General features: G+C 43.2%; 1 protein-coding gene across 1 annotated transcript; it reads right to left on the bottom strand.

The window, feature by feature from the left end:
* Nucleotides 1-736: 736 nt before the first annotated feature.
* Nucleotides 737-9,909, bottom strand: pskh1 (protein serine kinase H1). The gene is made up of 4 exons (XM_069172808.1): nt 9,430-9,909; nt 7,841-8,705; nt 6,685-7,596; nt 737-4,796 (listed from the first exon to the last, which is right to left on the bottom strand). The coding sequence occupies exons 2-4, from the start codon at nt 7,907-7,909 to the stop codon at nt 4,479-4,481; spliced, it is 1,299 nt and encodes a 432-aa protein (XP_069028909.1). The 5' UTR covers nt 7,910-8,705; nt 9,430-9,909; the 3' UTR covers nt 737-4,478.
* Nucleotides 9,910-21,330: the final 11,421 nt, after the last annotated feature.

The following is a 21,330-nucleotide window of genomic DNA, read 5'->3' as shown; positions in this document are numbered from 1 at the left end:
AAAAAAAAAAAGGGGACATAATAATCGTTAATAAGGCTGATTATAAACGACTCATCTAATCCGACTCCTTTAAAAATGTTACAGATAAAACTCGAGAGAGCAGGAAGATGTGAAGAGGTCAAATTATGGTATGGTTTTAATAATGAGCTGAATGAAAGTAGTAAAATGTTCATAAAATGTGACTGGCAATGAGAAATAACTCACTTTAAACCTTTCTTTGTTTGATTGCCTGTTTTCTGACTTTACTGGCGGTTTTACTTTATTGTATTTTGGGTTTTTTTTTGTTCCTTATTTGTCATGTTTCGTTACTAATTTGGGTCGAGTATCAAGCGTTGCTATAATAAGCTTTGGGCTTCAGCCTACACGTTTTTTTTTTTATGTTCTATCTTTGATGTAATTATTCAACATCATTTTCCACTTTTACAACTCTATGATTACTGCTATTATTAAAATTAAAAAATAAACCTATCCATCTACACTTTCTTATTCCTTTTCCCAAATAAAAGACACCTTTGTGGGACGCTGTCTATCAAACCTGGCAACCCAGCAGGCCTCCAGTCCAGCACTTTGGTCCAGCCTTCCCCGCCATGCCGCGTGTTTGCCAGCAGTGGGCGCTGTTTACCGACAGGAAACAGAACAGCAAATGAGGCTGATATTTACAGTACTTCCCACCACAGTGTAATAAAAGAGCCGTGAAAAACACGGATAAGAGTAAAAAAAAAAAAAAAACCATCAGTTCAGGTTCGAGTGCTTTATTGGCACACACAACTCACCGTTTAAAAAAAAAAAAAATTAAAAAAATTAAAGAGTTAATGGTATAGGAATCAACGCGTTATTCATTTAGACACGACGACACAAGACGAACGACTGTTTTCAGGTAACAGTGTTGAGCTAGCTACTTCATTTAGGACCACAGCATTTATATATATATATATATAAAAAATTTAAAAAAATCACAAAAAACCATGACAGGAAACACTTTTACAAATGTGCAGATGTTCTGCAGAGCGAACTGATTCAGTGAACGTGGCGCACAATGAGCACTCAACACTGATGTTGACTCCTTCAAGTCCAAATGATTACCTTTCGTGACATTTCATAGATGCCGTGTTATTGACAAAAATCAGTAAACTAACTACTGGATGTTTGGCAGGACGTGTGAATTTTTCACCCAAAATGGTATTTTTTATTTTTTTTATGCGACCACAATGTCTTTCTCACTAAAAAAAAAAAAAAAAAAAAAAAAAAAAAATGTCTGAAATGCTCTCTTTAAAGCCTGCAGAGTTTGCATTTGATGTCAAAAAAAAAAAGAGAGATATTTTGGGTGAAGAGTGAAGATTTTTAAGTGTACCTGTTATCAGTTCTGATGAAAAAAAATCCTCACCAGAGGTCTTTTAGAAAAGAAGCAATTTACTCTCAGGAGGCAAGAAATCAGGACAGAAAAACAGCAGCGAGACCAAAGAACAGAAAGGGTCGACGAAAAAATTGGAAAAAGAGTCGAAAGATGACAAAAAAATTAAAATAAAGCATCCTGGAAGAAAAAAAAAAAAACTGAGGTCAGCTGACATGGCTCGATTCGGTTTCCAGTACACGTTAAAAAAAAAAATTAAAAAAAAAAATTAAAAAAATTCACGACAGCATGATTTTTTTTTTAACTGCAGGGCAGATCACAGCAAAAAAAAAAAAAAAAAAAAGAGATCAAAATACATAAAAACACAGTGAACAGATTCAATAAACAGGTAATGAAAATCAATTAAAAGTCTGTACATGAAGTGCTTCGACAGATACAAACATAGCAACAACAAAAAAAAAAGGACAATATTTTTTTAGCAGTATTTAAGTTCAGCAACTTTTGGGGAAAAAAAAACCCAAGCTGGAATAAATCATTTCTAATCAACCGATCATCATCGGAGCTTTGATGAGTTCGTCCACAGGTGACGTTGCCGGGATACGAGATCACTGCAGATCTGACGAGTTCGTCCACAACGGAGGCTTCGGAATCAATTAAGTGCACCTACAAGAGGAAGTACAAATAATCCTTTCAAATTAAAAGAAGCCTTGTGTGTGAGACTGTATGGTTGCATTGTGCTCAGTTTTGTACCGTTAGTTAAAATCATGCATATGATTCGCGGAACATATTCGCGGATCAAAGGGATTGATCGGGATCAGGGTGGAGTTGCACCAGCTAATCATAAATTTAGAGACCTTATAGAGGTTTAGTAACATTTAATAAGCTGCATTGTGCCGTTTAAATGTTTTAAGACTGTTTTGAAAAGTCACCGTGGCAACCTGTGACAAAACGTCCAAAAATAAGTTTTATGGCGCAAAAGAAATATCTTCAAATCCTTTTTGTGGGTTTGGCTTTTGTTTTCTTTATGTAAGCGCACATAAAAAAAATTTACTGTATCAGAATCAGTAGAATTGACGAAGTTTTAAAGCGGAGAGAAAGACGATTATTAGATAATTAGTGAAATGTCACTAAAAGTCTTCCAAGACTACGTGGTTATTAAACAGCATTTTGTTCAACCGTATGCGAACCCTTCTCCTCTTTTAGTCTTCAGAGTGGGAAAAAAAAAATCCACCTTAACGCCTGTTGAATATCCCATCAGGGAAAGTGGGAGGCTTTTCGAGAGCATTTCGAGAAGGAGGTTTGACGTCAGTTGACGCGGCGGCGTTGTTTCAGGTGAAAAGGAAGAAATGGACTTTGTCCGAAAATGAGGTGAAACAGCCACATTCGGTTAGCCTGGCCTCCCTGTTGAAACATCAGTACATCAAAACACGTAGAAATGTAGTGTACAAATAATACGAGTTCCTGAGCTCCATTTTTGAATTCCTGTGTTGGTTTATATGTGGAGGCCGACGAGGTTGTTTTGTCACTTCTTTTTTTTTGTATTCCCGACCAAACGCCGCCAGTCGGTTTGTGAAGCCTTCGAGTTCGGATCGTGGCCGTCCCCTTCTCGCTAGTTCGTAGTGGTTCGGAGTCACAGGTGACCATATTTGGACGAACTGGGGTGGATTCGATCTGACCGGACACCCGACGACACTACGTCCCGCCCACCGATAGCTGTAACCTTCACCTGTCAATCAAAGAGCCCAAAAATAGGTCTTTTTGAAGTTTATTTTCTAATGAATGAGGGATTATTTGCAGACGGACCTCCAGAAAACTAAGAAGGAGCGACTTTAGCTAACAACACCGAGATAACGTGTTTAAAAAAAATTATTTCATAAAAGAAGTTGAACGGGAGTCTATGGAGCCGGAAAACTTAGGACCTCTAGTGGCGCTCGGTGGTATTGCATCTTAAGGCACTTCGGCATCGGCCTCATGTTTCAGACCCGGAAGCTACGAACACTTTTATCTATGATTCCGACAACATGGGGGAAAAAAGCACATTTTCAGGGGGCGGCCACGATAATCTCTACGTAAGAACTAGTTTGTTTTGTAGAATCTGCTTTAATTTGGCATTTTATATTTACCTTAAAAAATTTAAAAAAAAAAGGCTCAGTCTGGACCGACTTTGCGTAACCAAGATCTTTGCCTTCATCGCTGCTTTGAGAAGTCGTGCCATCGTAACCGAGGAGAAACCGACGGTGACTCGAGAGCTGGTACTTCGTGAGGGAATGTGACCAATTATTATCTAATTAAAAAAAGATGTTAAAAGATTAAAACAGCTTCACAATATTTTTGACATAAGAGCTAATTTTTTTTTTTTTTTTTTTTAAATGGCAAGATTTGATGATTAGCTTAGAATTGACCCAAAAAAATAAAAAAAACATTAAAAAAAAAAGCGCCTTCATTTTGGCCTTTTGGAAAGGTGCGATTACGTCGCAGCGTGACATGATGAACCGACATCTTTAAAGACAAGGTCTGTACAATTAGTAAAGTAATAAATTCACAGCACTTTTTTCGTTTGTTTTTTTCGATCAGAAACGAGCGAAGGGGAGGAGTGTGGGGGAGGGAGGGAAGGGGGGGGGGGGGGGTCCGTTTCCTCCTCCCCGACCGATCGGAAGAATCTCCTCTTCGAAACTTCAGTATCCAGAACTCTGTTCAACAGATCCTTGTGGAAGGTCATTAACCAGCGACCGTCTGAATGGAGACTAATCATCAACAATAATAAATAAACACGTAGCGACACGGAGATCGGGAGGACGACGAAGGAAAAAGGAGGAGGAAGGCACCATCCGGGGAAAAAAGGGGGGGGGGGGGTGAGGGAACGGATGGAGAGACCATGAGTCTACGGGTGTGTCATCGGGAGTTCAGGAATTTCATAGTTTTTTTTTGTTTTGAAAGTCTCCAAGGCAGCAAGCGACTCTTCCGCTTTTTCAGTCAAGTCATCGTTCTTGTTTTTGAAAGCAGCCATTTTTGGCCTCGAAACACAACTTCAGCTCCAGAGTCGTTTCCACACACACACACACACACACACACACACACACACACACACACACACACACACACACACACACACCAAAGACAAGTCGTCTCAGCCGTTGTACTGCTGCTGATAGCGGCGGTTCAGCTCGCGCAGCTCCTTCTCGCGCACCCGCCGGGCCTTGTTGGACTTGGTGGAGCGGCTGGAGCGCGTGGACTGCGCCGACTTGGTGCTGTGGCAGCGCGACGACGCCCGCTTCAGCAGGTTCTGCGAGATGCAGCGCTGCAGGTTCTTCATGGAGGAGGAGGCCGCCATGCTCACCACCCACGGGTGCTTCAGGGCCTGGCCGGCCGTCAGCCGCTCGCCGGGGTCCACCGTCAGGATGCGCTCCACGAAGTCCTTGGCCAGGTTGGACACGCTGGGCCACGGCTGCATGGAGGGGGTGAGGGGGGGGGGGGGGGGGGGGAAGGCTGTCATCAACAGTAATATATACACGCATAACTGTTATAAATCTCTGCCTTTGAGAAGGTCTTTGGAAAGTAGGTCCGTCGAAATGATCAATATCAATCATTTTTTATAGTCATTAGGTTTGTTTGCATTTATTTATATGAAAACAGCTGCATGAAACCAACAGAAGTGTCATATTTCCATCACGATGACATCATCTCATCAGGAGAATTGGTCATGTCATTGTGTATTTTAGTTGTCTATATGTCATTTCTGCACCTGAACCGTTTTTTTTTGTGAACTCTAATCTAATTTCTATGTTCAATAAGAGCCTCTTCCTTCACACATTATTTAAATCTGATGAGGCTTACGTCGTAATAGTGGCGTCAAATGAACAATTTAATGGTTTCTTGTATTACACGGTTAGTCTTAGCTGGGCGTGCCTAATAAACTGGCCACTGTTTGGCTTTGATTTCACCACATTGTAATAATACCTGGAACATGTGCTGTTCACAATGTGTGAAGAATATAGTGAGAAAGCACACAAGAATAAACTTTTTCTTTTTGATAGTGAGCAGAAATTTGATTAAAATATAAAATTGTAACTTTCTTATTCACATTTTTTTCCCTGATTATATAAAAGTTCCTGTTCAGATGTGTTTTCAGACAGCAAAAAGTGATTAGCAGCAAAAATATCCCCAACAAAATATGAAGTTAAAAATTGTACATAATTTCTTATAAATCAACTGAATTTACCAATATACGTTAAAAGGATTATGCAAATGTCAATAAATACAGCGTGGCAACATCTAATAAAAGCCAATATTTTTTGTGATATAATAGAACCATGAAAGACATCCACTTTTTATTTCTGAATTATTATATTTGCTGAATAAGCAAATTAAATAAGCTGCTGAAGCAAATTACAATTCCTGAAACTTGTATGGTTTGTTTGCCGAGTTTCACCTGTTGGGACACAAGATGGCAGCAGAAGCACGAAGCTCAACGTCTTGTTGTACCGGCGAGAAAGAAAACGTTTAACCGGGTCGTGTTGTTTTGTTTTTGTTTTGTTTTACTCGAGTCAGCGGGTTGTTTTTTTGATCCTTTCGATATCGTCAAAGGAAACAATTAGAGAATCGCGGTTTCCAAAACGGGTCAAACATCCCGTAAAGCAAATGTTTCTGGTAACTGCTGTTGACTCTCTGAGACATTTAGTGACCGGAGGCGAGTCAAACTCGACTCCCTACATAAGACGGGAGTTGGGAATATCAGGGCTGCGTGCTTTTACACACACACACACACACACACACACACACACACACACACACACACACACACACACACACACACAGAGTTTGTGTATGCTTGGCAACCAGCTGTATTTCTAGTCTCCCTGTAGATTCCTCTTCACACAGCAGGTAAATCAGCAGAGGAGACACGACACACACACACACCCCCCCTCCACACACACACACACACACACACACACACACACACACACACACGTCTGGCCTGTGATTATTTCCTGGGCTACAGCTGTTAAACGTTGAAGGTTATTTATCACAGCTGTAAAAGAGGGAAACGTTCTCACCGCAGGCTCGCATTTTTTTTATCGAATTTTTTTTTCCAACTACGAAACGTGCCCGTACGCACGTCAGACCAGAACGTAGTTTCGCTGGGACTTATTTCGACCCTTCACATCCCACGCTATGAAACGGACGCCTCTGTCAGCGGCGTAAATCAGCGAGCGTGCGCTTTAAGGACGAGGAAACAAAATGGCGGCCGAGGGGTCAAAAGGTGCGTTGCGACCACGTGGACCTCTCGGGAAATCTGGAGGCGCGAGGAACGCGTCGGGAAAAAACCTCCTCACCTCTCCGGAGAAGCTGTACTTCCCCTTCAGGATCTGCCGGTAGAGCCTCATGCGGTTGTCGTCCTCGAAGGGCATCGTGCCGCTCAGCAGGATGTACGAGATCACGCCCAGCGCCCACATGTCCACCGCGTTGGTGTACGGCTTCCTCACCAGGATCTCGGGGGCGATGTACTCCGGCGTGCCGCAGGTGGTCTTCATCAGGCACTCGTCGCCCTTCTTCCTGCTGCTGGCCAGGCCGAAGTCGGTGATGATGATCTTGGAGTCGGCGCCCGGGTGGTAGTAGAGCAGGTTCTCGGGCTTCAGGTCCCGGTGGGTGATGCCCAGCGTGTGCAGGTACTTGACGCCGTCCAGCACCATCTGCAGCACCCGCGTGGCGTCGCGCTCCGTGAAGGAGCCGCGGGCGATGATGCGGTCGAAGAGCTCGCCGCCGGTGGCCAGCTCCATCACCATGTAGACGCGCTCCGCCGTCTCGAACACCTCCATCAGCTGGATGATGTTGGCGTGGCGGACGCGGCGCAGCACGCACAGCTCCGACTCGCACACCTCCCGCCCCTCCCGGTAGCGCGTCTCGATCATCTTGATGGCGTACGGCTGCCGCGTGCTCTTGTGCTCCACCCGCACCACCCGGCTGAAGCTGCCGCGGCCGATCAGGGCTTTGATGTCGTACTTGGCGGTGACCCGGGGGTCGAACTTGGCCCGGTACTTCGCCACCTTCTTGCGCTGAGGGTCCGACAGGTCGGACGGGTCCCTGGGGGGCGGGGCGGAGGCGGTGGGCGTGGCCGCCTGGGCCGGGGAGGCGAAGTCGGCCTTTTCGCCCGCCCTCCCGCCGGCCACGCCCACCTTGCTTCCGGTGCCGTCGCCTCGTATGAAGTGCTTGTAGATATCTGTCTGAGGAGGCTGCGGAGGATCGACCTGGGAAATGCGGGAACACCGTCAATCACAGGCGGGACGAAAGAAAAAAATCTAACTCGTTAACAAATACAGAAATAATAAAGTACAGACTAAATTGATGAACGGGTAAAAAAATAATCCTTAGCTGTAGAACTTGGTGAAGATATCTTTTATAATGAAATATGTACACGGCAGCATTTAACGGCATCGCGTCTGCGTCGCTAACCAACGCTGTCGCCGTCGGTTACGCAGCCCTTGTACTGACCTTTTTGACGAGGTCCAACTGAACGTCCCCTGGAGGCTCCGGGAGGACCTTGCTGTTACGGCACCCCATCACATCACCTCGGGCCGCTGCCCAGCCAGCCACACAGGCCACCAGGAGCCCTGCCTCATCACCACAACAGCTGATTCCACACACTCGGGACGTCCAACATCCAGGCTGTACGCTGACTCGGGCACGGGGCTCATGAATGAAGCTGATTACGCCCGAAGTCCCGACGAGCCGGCGTCCGCAAGCCACAGTTCACCAACGCGACCGAGCCCGGTTTAACAACTCCCAAGAGTTCACAAAGACATTGTTTGTTGTTGTTTTTGTTTGTTTTGTTAAAGTGTCCCTTTTAACCAGAAGGTCTGGCACACGGTCCGGCTGGCAGGCGGTACCTCAAGCCCCCCCCTCGAGGAAGCCTACCAGGACCCCATCTCAGATGGTGTCATATGCAGAGAAAATTGCCCGAGCGCAGTCAGTATGGATGCTCACGGCACACACAAAAATAAAAAGATTGCTCGGGGGGGTTGGGGAGGGTAGCGGCTGGCCCCGCGGCATCCAGCCTCTCTACAAAGAAAGCTTAAGTGGGATAGAGGAAAAGGGGGGTGGGGGGAGGGGGCGGAGGGGCGAGAGGGGAGGGGCGGGGTGCAAAGTTATCCTCGGGACTCAGGCAGAACTCCCACGGAAAATAAGATCCTCAACTACACTTCGATCCATCGGGGTGGGGAGGAGGGGGGGAGGGGGATGGGGGGGGCGGGGAGGGGGGTAGGGGGGGGAAAGCTGCAATGTCAGCAGCGGTCTTGCCACAGATAAAGCAGCTCCCCCGGAGAATCACAGGCTGGAGAGCAGCGGCGGCGGAGGGAGGCTGTGAAATGCAAAACACAAAAGTGAAATATGAATCCAAGTCTCTAGGTGGGGGGGGGTGGGGGGGGGGGTTGTGTGTCTATTAACATTTAAACTGTACACATGACAGGAGTTATGTTGCAGCAGCTATTTTTGTTTGTTTTGTTTTGTCTTGTCTTGTTAAACACTAAAGTCCCACACCGGCTCTTTAACGTGGAAGCGGTGTGATGAAGCCATATTGAGACTTTCAGCCCAAAGAAATGAAACGTGATCAAAGCCCTTCCAGACATGTGTTGAAATGGCCCCAAAAAAAACAAAACACGGCACTGCTTTGCCCATTGTGGGAAAAATAACCCAAATAACGGGACTGTCCCAGATGGTCACTCATATCCGAGCTGGAAGGCAGCTTGATTTATTGTTTAAAAGTTGTTTTCTGTTTTAAAAGACTTAGCGCGAGGGGAGAATTGACCGGAAACAGCCTTCAAAACAAAGTTCCAAATGCCCTACATGTTTAAAATTAAGTACTTTTATTTTGGAAACTTAACGCACAATGACACTTTAGTTGAGTTTTAGATGTATAAAGAAGAAGAAGAAGAAGAAAAAAGAGCAGGCCTTACTCATGTTAATGTGTTCTCGAAGTCTACTTCAGTTGATTTGTCTTGTATCCGGACAGTTTCACACTCATCTGACATTAAAAAGTAAAAAAAAAGACTTTTGTTTTGTTCTCTTTAAATCTCTGAACTTACCCGAGGTAGCGGAGTGTCTTAGCATGCTAACTAGCCTGCTAGCAGCAGGGCAGGACTCCCAACTTGTTCTTTTTGCCAAATCCAGCCTCCTCCAGCCTCCAGCCTCACTCAGCTGGGCTCTCCATTTCCACCTCGGAGTTTAACAACTTTTCTTTTTTTTTTTTTTACTCCCGAGGACAAACAAGTCAAATCCCTCGCGGCCCTCCGTTGGCAGCGCTTCCGTGTCGGCGCCGAAGTTTTGGTGTTTTTTTGTTTTGTTTTAAATGTTGTTGTTTTTTTTGCGGGGAGATGTTGAAGAAGAGCGGAGGGGAAAAAAGAAAAACACGTGAGAAGTTTTTGCCCCGTCGGTTGCTTTTTCTGGACGGTGTTTTGTCGACCTTCCCCACAGCCGGACAGACGGGACGACGGACGGGCTGCAAGCAGGGGGAGGTTCCGGTTCACTCTTTCAAAATAAAAGACTTGAGGAAAACAGCAAGCCTTTTAGGTGGAACTAAGATAGACAGACAGGGGGAAAAAAATTCGCTACAGCAGCATACAGAAGCAATAAGATAATAATAGAATAACAGAAAAGCAATAAAATAGCAGTAAAAAATATAAAATATAAAATGCACAGTATATAGAGTATATATCTATATATTTTATATACAAACAACCAAGAAACACAGTCAACAGTGTTATTGTTATGTGATGGATTTTGCCAGAGGTGAGTTATTGTACAGTCTTATTGCGGTCGGCAGGAATGATCTCCTGTATCTGTCCTTGTGACAGCTACATGTTTGTTTGTTTGTTTGTTTTGTTTAGCCTCCTGTATCAAGAAACTATCAAAATTTCAGTTTTTGACAGATTGCTCAATTAAAGGACAAAAAGCGATCACTACAGGACACAAAATGACTTACAAGAGATGGAAATTGATTGTTTAGTGAGAAAGACCACAAACAGACATAAAGCAACTACAAAGAGAAATCAAAGGGACCCGTAGACACAAAATGACCAAAAAGACAAGCCAAACAAAAAACTATAGGGAGATGTAAAATGACCAGAAAAACTAAAACTACAATAAGTCAGTACACAGACACAAAATAATCATGCAAAGACATGTAAATACTTTATTTATAAATAAATAAATTAAGTTGAAGTGCAAAGTAAAAGAAAAAAATGACCACAAGGAGACAGAAAACTAGTCGTTGAGAGAGAAGACGTCTCATTGACATTTATTCCCAGAAATGTTCCCTTTATGCGTGGTCTAAACGTCGCCAAGGCAAATGCCACTTTATTTTGAAGGCCCAATCGTTCGACTTCCTGTGCACCTCTACCTGTCGGTGTCTAACTGAACGCATCTCTCCACTTCCACCCAACTTTTTTTTGTTTTTTTTTCTTCCTGTTTTTTATTTTTTTGTAACAGGGACGGGACGACCTCCCTCGGCTGGTTTCGACCCTCATCGAGTCCTCTTCGTCACTTCCTGGATACGGAGCGAAGTCCCTGACAAACTGCTGACTTCTGTCTTGGAAAAGTACTAGAAAAGTCTGGGAGGCACGTTTCCAGCTAAATTCAGGTTGGAGTACTTCCACATTGGTTGACTCCTATCTGACCCTCACTTGATATGATCACCCCCCCCCCCTCCTCCTCCCACCCACCTCCACCCTCAAGAAACAACATCTGAGAGAATTTGTGATGTTTCATCTGAGTCCTCTGAGTTACACATGAATGATCTGGAGTTCATATTCAAATGATAGATTAAGGTTAGTTTTGGTTATTTCTTTATGCGGTTGGGTGAGCATCGGGCTTCTCTTTGGGACACCCGGAGGTCTTCGGATCAAATCAGCCAGACGTGAAGATAAAACTCAAAACTTCTTCACTACTCTGCCCATCAAAACATCACTTATACGACTCAAACATATGTTAAGACGCGTGTTTATGAAACTGCGTGTGTGCAGACACATGTTTCCATTTTGGGTCAATTTCAAGTGGTTTGAATCTATATTTTGGCTTTATTTAAACATAGATTTGCAGTCACTACTTATTGAGTCGGGTGTCAGTGTATATATGATATGATATGATATGATATGATATGATATGATATGATATGATATGATATGATATGATATGATATATCATATTTAATAGAATATTGTTACTAGTTTGCACACAAATATATACCTCATACATTTTATACTATATTTTTTTTTCTGAACATTTATACTGTACTATACTGTATAATATAAACAGTCTATGCACATTACTCATAAAGAAATCTCTATCAGTGATGCGTAATTTCTGCCCGATATTCAATATATCCTGAAAATTTACAATTAACAATATATTTTTTAATCACCTACGTGCAATGATTATTGCAATGATTTATTTCTTGTGTATTTCTTGTGTGTGTGTATTTATACATTGTTTTTTTTTTACAGTTTTCTAAAAATAATTGTTTTTAATTGCATGCGTATTTTGTAATGTCATCTTCCTGTATTCTTAACGCTGTTGTGACGACTAAATTTACTCAATGAAGTCTTATTTTATCATCCTCACGATACAGATGTTTTTAAATCTGTTACCGGCCTTTTCCACACGGTGTCACTGTATTCATAAAAGTCACATCAGGGCCGTCATCGAACTCCTACTTTTTTCAGCTGTTTTTTATTACAATGACAGTTCCTTCACATGCTTCCACCATGCAGCGTTTCATGAGTGAGGTCATAAAGAATATATGTCCTTGACTTCCCATATTGATGTAATAGACTGTCCCTGGACCGACCGTGACTCGTACAAGTTTTGTGGAGCAGCATTTAAAAAGTGGAGGATTAGCAAACAGGAAGACAAATGTTCCAGGAGGACAGACAGAGAGAGACAGTAAAATTCATCTTACGATGCCAATAAAAGCTCCTTGAATTGGATTGAGGGAGTGAAAATGAGCGGCGGGGGTGACGGAGGAGGATGACGGATGACAGATGGCGGCTACCAGACAGAAATATATAGGAAAGGGAGAAAGAAAAGGAAGGAGAGGGGAGATGGCAGAGAGATGAAGCAGCAGAGAGTAATCAAAATGGAAAGAGGGGAGATAGGAGAGAGATGGAGGAGGACACAACGCAGCCAGGAGGGAGAGAGAGAACAGATGAGACAAAAGAGTCGAGGATAAAAAGAGAGAAGAGGAGGAGGAGGAGAAAGAGGAGGAGGAGGAGGAAGAGGAGGAGAGTCTCTGAGGGCTCTTGCTGCCCGTCCAGCCTCTCTATCTGCAGTGCAGCTGAGGTCATGGGGGAAGAGAGGGGTGGGAGGGAGGGAGGGGGGCTCCGCACACATCGTCATCCTCGTGATTGATCACCGCTTTGTCGCACTCCGATTAAGCTGCTTTGTCTACTGCTTCTATTGACACTCGTGTCTTATTCCTCCCGCATCACTCTGATTTTTTTTTTTCTTCTCCCTCAAAGGTCAACATCATCTATAAGATGTGAATTCGCTGACAGACGTATTATTTATCCATAGGGGGGAGGGGGAGGGGGGGGGGGGTTGGATGCTCTATTAAAAGCTCAATTGACTCCATCTGTGTCTCCATTAATATCCCTATGATGCTCCCCCCCCCCCTCCCCCCGTTTGTAAGAGCTTTAAAGCCAGTGAACGATGAGCCAGTGTTTGGGGACGAGAGGAGGAAACTCTAGAAAATCACATCCAATCCAATGTGTCAGATGTTGGAGGATATTGCTATTTCTGCATGTTTTGTCTCTCTACTGTGGCGGGGGGGGGAGAGGGGGGGGGGTGAAGGGACGGGGTGAAAGGGGGGACGGGGGGGGGGATCCCCCAGGAGAACCAGAGGCCACCGCTGCATGTCGTCAGTACAATCGGGTCATCGTAAACTCGCTATTGATCACCATAAGTCCCTGAAGGAATATTGTATGAATACCATACCGACACCGCAGGAGATAAAAATAAAGTACAACGCGCTCCTTGTAAGAATATTATCGACCCCCGCGAGCTATAGCTATTCGTTTCCGGGGGAACATTATAAGAAGATTACAGTGATTTTTTTTTTTGGGGGTCTATTTTTGTCAGAAGGGTTGCAGCATCTACGTGGCAGGTGTCACGGAGACAGCGCTTGGTCCCGGTTGAATTGTGCACATATGGCGTTAACTTTAATTGTCCGGCTGATGGCCACAAAGATCTTCCGTGTGTAACGTTTTTTTTATTACTTGCTGTTTAGGGGATTTCTATAAATCACCAGGGACGTATTTGAGCGGAGTCAAGGTCCCCGGTGTAACTTCAAATTCAAGTTGGAGGTGTTCGCACAATTAAACACAGCTGTTACTACACCAACAACTGTCCAGAGACCGGTGGACTAACAGACAATTTGTAGGGACATCACTTTGAGAAGTTTAAGCATTACAAGACATAAACTAGAAAGTTTAACAATAAATCTTTAAAAGTATAAATAAAAAAAGTTATTTTTACATTCTTAGTAACATGCAAAAGTTCATATTTCAAGTTCAAAATGATGATTTGCTAAATTTGATTGCACGATTAGAGACACTTGTCAAATAACCACCGACGATGTAAATAAAAGTCCCAACTTGTCGAGATTCTAAAAAGCTGAAATATTAAATCTTTCAATATTTTAAACCTATATTATACAACAAGTAGCTCCGACCCAGCGATCTGATTGGTCAACTGAACGTTTGGCACGTGCTCAAATCACCATGACAACACACCCTGCTCATCACTGGAAATATCACTCCGCCATCTCAATGGGAATATTGAATTGGAATTGAATTTCATATAATTTGCAATATAATGTTCGTATTTGTGGAACCGTACCGTAACACCGCGGATAATCACGCACTTTAAATCCTAGCGGCGGCCAGCTTGTTTTAACACGACACGGTGGTCAAATCTTAAAAATACACGAGTCCATCGATTTCTTTTTTCATCAGATATCTTAGTCACAACCAGACTGAGCTCGCTGAGCAGTTTAGTGTTTCTGTATGTGGTATTTCTTCAGTTTGAGAAACGATCTCTAGAAAGCAATAAACCAAACTAGATCTCGTCTCTGTTGCTAGGGGTCGTTGCTACGGGTCGGACTACTTCCCAAAGTGGTATACATCGCATACGTTACATTCGCTTCTACTGAGGCGACTGATGGTTTTCCAGTTGTTAGTCATTACCCCCGTGTGTTGCCATGGAAACGGAGATCGCACTAACAAAAAGTTCATGTTTTAAGAGCGAATTAGATACATTTTGATTACATATTTTATTTAGATGGCAACGTGTTGTATAACCGCAATATTACGTACTTAAGTACCGGACTTTTACATATAAATAAATGTATGTCGGCCATCTGGCAATTAACGCGAGCAAGTTCAGTTAGCGAACATTATATAGTTAGAGATAAAAAGACAAGCGCTAACGCTAACATTACATTACCAAACATTAGCATCACAGTAGCTTCGTTACCCCTGGCAGATGGTGGGTGTAAATAATTGATAAAAAAAAAACACATCTCTACGTGAGAACTGTGGTACAATAATATTTAATTTATTAATGCAGAAATCTCTACTTAACTTGCCAAGTTTGGTTTGTATTTACTCACGGCGAGTGCAACTAATTCCATACGAGGAGATTCAGTAGAAACAGATAGGAAATGATGAATACACTTTTACACAGAAAATGGATAAAACATAACGAACAAATTGATGGGAAAAATATTCTAATGTTAGTAATGGATGACAGCAGGCTGATGGGTTTTGGTAGTCGTACAATAGTACAATGAGATAGTTTTTAATTTTTTAATTTTTTAAGTGACTAATTTATTCTGGATTATCCTTGAATTTGTCATCCACAGACGGCACTCCAAACAGATGGACTGATATCTCAACTTTTTTGGGAAATTATCAGACGCTGAATGTAAAATGACCAGCTGACCTCCACAAAGTCAAAAGAAGTCGTATGCTGACTGTTAAAACGAGCCGAGTGACAGAAACACAGCAGTGACGGGAAGACACAACCACGTCTGGGCCAACGATCGTCCAATTAAAACACTAGAGAGAGGAGAGACTTGTAAAAAAGCACTATTTTAGATAGCATTAAGTAAAAGAAACAAGTTACTCCAGTTAAACTTGGGGCCTGATGAACCACTTTCGTTAAAAGGTGGATAAGGAAGCAACTTCAGTGATGAAGTACTTAGGAACTCCTGAGCAGTGCAGAGTGGGTATTGGTGTTAATTTATTAGCATCCAGCCAGGAGATGCCGGCTCAGAGGGATCCAGAGGCAGACAAAGATAAATAGAGCAGACGGGTTTTCAGAAACCCGAAGACACAGATGTGGAGAGGGACCACATTTACTCCACCGCTGCTTTTAAAGCCGAGTTTTGAGCATTTTATATGAGCACCACTGCAAGTAGAAACAAATGTGATAAAAAAAAACACATTACTTTTAGGCCGTAGCAATTTCAAACTTCGCGATATGCTGGACTGGACCGCCAACCTCGGAAAGATCGTGTGGTTTTATTCTATCGATTCATAAGAAAAACCTACAAACGCACGTTTTCACAAATTCACCTGGACAAGCAACAAGCAGAAACACAGACCGCTGACACAACCTCCAAAAACACGAACAAACAAACCGTCGACATCTCATACAACAACGTTTTATGCCTAAAATTGAAGCATGAAACTTGTAAATCAAAGACAAGCAGTGACCACATAAAGACCAAAAACTCAGGCCTGAAAATGTTTCTGTTTCCTTTCTGATTCTCAACCGAGGTGTAAAATAAAACTCTTGAAAGGCAACACGTCATTCGGTTAACATCAAAACAACCCCCGAGTGAAGCCACCGACTCTCGTCATCTTTTTGTCTTTACGAAGTTTACTCTCAAACTGCGCTCAGACACAGTTCAATCAGGAGGGACTCGACTAAGAGAGAATCCCCCCGTGGTGGACCGGGCCTGGATAAGAAGTTTTGGCCGCAGCAACAACACGCACCGAGATTAGATTTGATTTAGAAGAGACGAGGACATATTTCAAGTTTGACAGACGCAGCGCAATTGGCCGACTGAGATCGCGGCCAGATCTCGTGGCCAGAAAGCCAACAGACAAAAAGCTGGCAGACGAGAGTGTGAGAGAATTAAGGATGAACGGGCGAAAGGACAGGTGGCTTCCTGATTGAAGTTGCGCTGAGCTGCATCATAATCTCAGCGCGCTGTCACACAAAGTCCAGAACGTTTGGGGAGTCTGCCTTTAGATTTAGTTCTTAATTTACCGAGAGTTCGAAGCCGAAGAGGTTTGCGCGGCGGATGAAGTGGATGAACTGGACCCTGGTTAAAATCCATCTCCAAGCCACAGAAATCCACTCGTCTTCCACAACAGCATGATAATTAAACATTTAATGTGACTGATGGTTGTAAGAGCGAGCTGTGGGTTGGAAATCGATTTCCATTCATCAGTCATCAAACAGACAGTTGCAAATGTAAGAAAGAAGCACAACTTTTGCTTGATGATGATGCATTTTTCTTTTTACATTATTTGATTGGTGTTGCAAGAATTAGCCTAAGAGGTTGAATAAATCCCTGAACCCAGGAGCACAGCTGTATCAGGAAAAGTGGAAAAAACAGAGAGATCAATGTTAGATTAGAAGAGGGTTATCTAATTTGTTTGGAAACGGCTCACACTTTCTCTTTGCAGACGTAGTCTTTCGGGTTATCTACGCCTCGCTGAATAAAGAGATTCAAATGTGCTAAAGTTTGATTGGAGTGGAAAGATGATATTATGGGAGCGTGCTCTCAATACTGAGTGGAAACAGAAGAAGGAGTCCAGCACACAGTGTACCGACAAGACCGGTGAAAAGGTGTGGAGATCTTGATTCTGGAAAAAGGTTAACGTGCATCAAACGAACGTATACGTGTATACCAGTGACCGACCTTCTTTCTTCACAACAGTCGTGTAGAAAATCCAGCCTGCAGTCAGCTCTGAATGTTGAATGAGGTTCACCGTGTACGAAGGCCAGAGATTGGGAACACTGGTGGGCCAGTACCATATATTCCCATCTGAGACAGTCAGTGGCAGTTTAACATTTGACCCAGTATCGCGGCGCAATACTCGAAGGACTATATATCGTTTGTGGGGTTCTTTCTGCCACGGGAAGATGTACGAGATGAGGAAGAAGAGATGAAGATGGCGTCGGTGCAGCGAGCGACTGAACGAGGCTGTAAATCCGGGGTAAAGCTGCGTTTGGGGTGGTGTGGCTTTGTAGCCACGTCTCCTCATCTACATAACTGAGGCGGTGGAGGTTTTGTGCTCGGGGATTTGAGCAGGCAGTAAAGCCATCTTCTGAAAGTGGCGAAATCCAAAAATAAGGAGGTGTCAGGGGCATAGTTTGGGTGAAGCATTTGTCACAGAGGTCCTGGAATAAAACACCGACATACCTTTTACTCACCACTTCCTTCATGTTCTGTTTTAAAAACAGGCCTTTAACCTCCCCAACGGCAAACTTTCCTCCTGTCACATCTGCAGAGCTCTAACCAGAGCACGATACCTCACGTCCTGTATTTTGGTAAATGCCTGCGCCCTTCTCTCTAAGCACCGGCCATTAGACATTAAAAGCAGCTTATGAGTTCATTACAGGCAAAATTATCATGATATAATAATCTTCTGTGCAATTTGCACAATGTCTAAAAGCTGGAGGCCGCTGAGTAGCTTCTGAGGGGACTGTGTGGGTAACACCCTCGTAACGAAGTCATTACGGATCCATAATGTATCACGGCGATGAACGATTGTATGTAACTTTCCAATGTAATAATAATGAAGCAAAAACCAGCGCGCTGAATGTAAACCAAGGACTCCGGGTCACGGAGGAACGCCCCGACGAGCGACAAGCAGACGTTTCTTGGTCAAACACGTTGTACTTCATATGATTCACGCTGCAGATCAACGGCGTGGTTTAATTACATTCCCCTGACTGAGCTTAATGTTCATTAAACCGGAGGAAAGAGAAATCACTATGAGGCGCACAAACACGCTTACTGCACATCGTACATCTCCAAATGTACATATTTTACAGTTTCACGTCGAATGGTATAAAAAAAATACATAAATTAGGCCTTATGAAATGATAAAATATGTATATCAGATATGTTAGCCATGCTCACGTCAGCGTGCTGCAACAATGAATGCAAATACACATATTTCATTATTGATACCTATCTATAGAATTACTTTTACACTATTAAATCTTATATATAATTACAAATTGATGAACATATGAAACATTTGGTTATTAAAACTGCCTAATACACGATTGTTTGCACAAAGTAGTGGAAGAATTAATCATTGCTTAAGTTAAATAAGTAATAAAAAAATACTTCATTACTGACAAATGTCTTCCTTTGAACTGAAAGCAGTTACATTATTAATATTGCTGCACCGTTATTATTATTCGCCATGTTCGGGGTGCACAACGAGCAGCAAGCACAACACTGACCTATTGAAAGCCTGTAAAGTTGCGTTTGCAAAAGTTGCTTATGTACATATTCACAGAAACCCAATATTCACTCCTCTTTTAGCTCCGTTTTTGGTCTCCACCAACTAAAAATCTTTTTTCTAATGTCTCTTTAGCTACTAAATTCCAGTAAACCACGTTTACCAGCTCATTAGTCACCAGCAGTAGTTAGCAACAAGCTAATGAACTGTTTGTTATTTAAGCTGGTAGTTAACAGCGGATTTATGGAAGCTTTTTTGTCAAAGCCGAGCGAGAGCGGTGAGAATCGGGCGAAACAACAGTTAGCTGTAAGAATCAGAAACCGCTGTGATGCTGATGCATTAACCTGTAAACAGCGTTTTGAATTTGTAGTTAGACGAGATGGAGCTTACTTTAACGGAGGTGAAGTTGTAAAAATGCATCTTTCTTATGAGCTCACTTGAAAGTATCTACATATGATATTTTATTAAAGTTTCCCGTGACAGTTTCCCATCATGTTAAAAGGGAAACAACCGAATGTTAACCGACTTTTTACACCTGTCTACGTGTTCACTGTGAAAAAAAGGCCTATTTGATGGTTAGTAACAACAGTAAAGCTACTGAATAAAGCAAGTTTAACCCTTTCCAACCTGAACTGAGCTATATCCATTATAACTACTCAAGCCGCTGCCCTCTTTAGAGGAACATTCAATGAAAAGGCCTCCTGGAACTACTTTGCTGCATTTGTTGAGCGGCTGAAATTCAGTCGATAATTTTTCACGACCTTTTGAATCGCTCCAGTGTCATTGACTCATTGTTGTCAAACTGGCATTTACAGTGCAGGAGTCTTTCAGTTTCTTACTCAGGCGTTGTGATGCTGGATGAAGGAGACTTACTGTGTTTCAAAATGATCCAACGAGCCCAAGGTTGTTCATTGGGAGTCGTACAGTTGTGGGGCTGATTAAGTTCGGGGAGGTCTTTTAAAAGATTTAAAACGGATTAAGGGATAATGTAGCGAGTACAGTCATTTCTTCGGAAATATAGTTGAGAAAAAGTACAAAGAAACATAAAAAGTACCATAAAACTGCACTCACGTTCTTTAAATATACTCAACTACATCCCACTGCTGGTTGTAAAACACGTCGACTTCCAATGCAGATTCCTCCGCGGAGATCCAAGATGTCCATATCTTTTTCCTTTGACCTTTGCTCCCTGCGCTGAAATATTTTCAGTGTGGATTTGTTTTGCTTTCCTCCGAGACGAGCTTCGAGTATTCACCGTGGAGATGGAACCTGAAGATTTATATATATATTTATATATAGGGGCACTAAACTGTGAATTTTCCAGAAGATGAAAACATGTGGCTTTCACGTCTCCCCTCCGTCCGTCAGCCGTCCTTCCTTCTTCTTCCATTCACCTCCCTTCCTGTCTCCTCCACCTTCCACCACTTCTATCTCTCTCACCATCCTCACCCCCTCATCCCCCCTCCCCCCTCTCTCTCTTCTCTATGGATAATTCATCAGTGTTTCTACGAGCTGCTGTCTGCCTGCCTGCCTACTGTGATTTCCACTGGGACTCTTTCAGGGACCATTCCCACCTCAACCGGGAATTAGAGCCACAGCTACAGAGGGAAATTAATCACAGCCACCTTATACTAACCCGTACACACACACACACACACACACACACACACACACACACACACACACACACACACACACACACACACTGGGGAGACTCTTAACTGCTCTGCGCTCCCTTTTCCTGTTTTAACTCTCTTTCCACTTTTACACACACACACACACACACACACACACACACACACACACACACACACACACACACATTCGTACCTGTATATACATGCACACTTTCTCACACATGCTTTTTTTTTGGGAGGAGGGGGTGTTTACACTCTCTTGATCGCAACAAACACACAGACACACACACACACACACACACACACACACACACACACACACACACATATCAGTTGCGTCCCTCGTGGCTCAGCAGCATACCTGGACTGTGGCAGCGTTCACGATAAGTGTTTTATGGCTTTCAAAATACAGACACACACACACACACACACACACACACACACACACACACACACACACACACACACACTTACAGACCCGAAAGAGGGATGTCCCACAAGACGTAAGTCTATCACACATCTTGTATTTGTGCTTTTAGAGGAAATTGTTTGACAGTCAGTTGTCATCCATGTGATGAGATGAAGGAAGGCAAGACGAAGAAGAAGAAGAAGAAGAAGAAGAAGAAGAAGAAGAAGAAGAAGAAGAAGAAGAAGAAGAAGATAAAATACAGGAGAGGAGGATGTAGAGGAGGGTGGTGAGGGTTTCAGAGGTCCACCATTAACACTGGATACAGCACAGGCACATTTGTGTGTGTGTGTGTGTGTGTGTGTGTGTGTGTGTGTGTGTGTGTGTGTGTGTGTG

The sequence above is a fragment of the Embiotoca jacksoni genome, unplaced genomic scaffold (genome assembly GCF_022577435.1).
Source record: "Embiotoca jacksoni isolate LCO1_2020_lvr unplaced genomic scaffold, fEmbJac1.0.p SCAF_55, whole genome shotgun sequence".
Taxonomy (NCBI): Eukaryota; Metazoa; Chordata; class Actinopteri; family Embiotocidae; genus Embiotoca; species Embiotoca jacksoni.
This window is presented reverse-complemented; position numbering and strand designations above follow the sequence as displayed.

Coding starts and splice junctions, on each gene's coding strand:
- pskh1 (XM_069172808.1), bottom strand. CDS start 7,909: ATGGGGTGCCGTAACAGCAAGGTCCTCCCGGAGCCTCCAGGGGACGTT. Junction 7,597..7,840: donor AGTTGGACCTCGTCAAAAAG/GTCAGTACAAGG, acceptor CGCATTTCCCAG/GTCGATCCTCCGCAGCCTCC. Junction 4,797..6,684: donor AGTACAGCTTCTCCGGAGAG/GTGAGGAGGTTT, acceptor CCCTCCATGCAG/CCGTGGCCCAGCGTGTCCAA.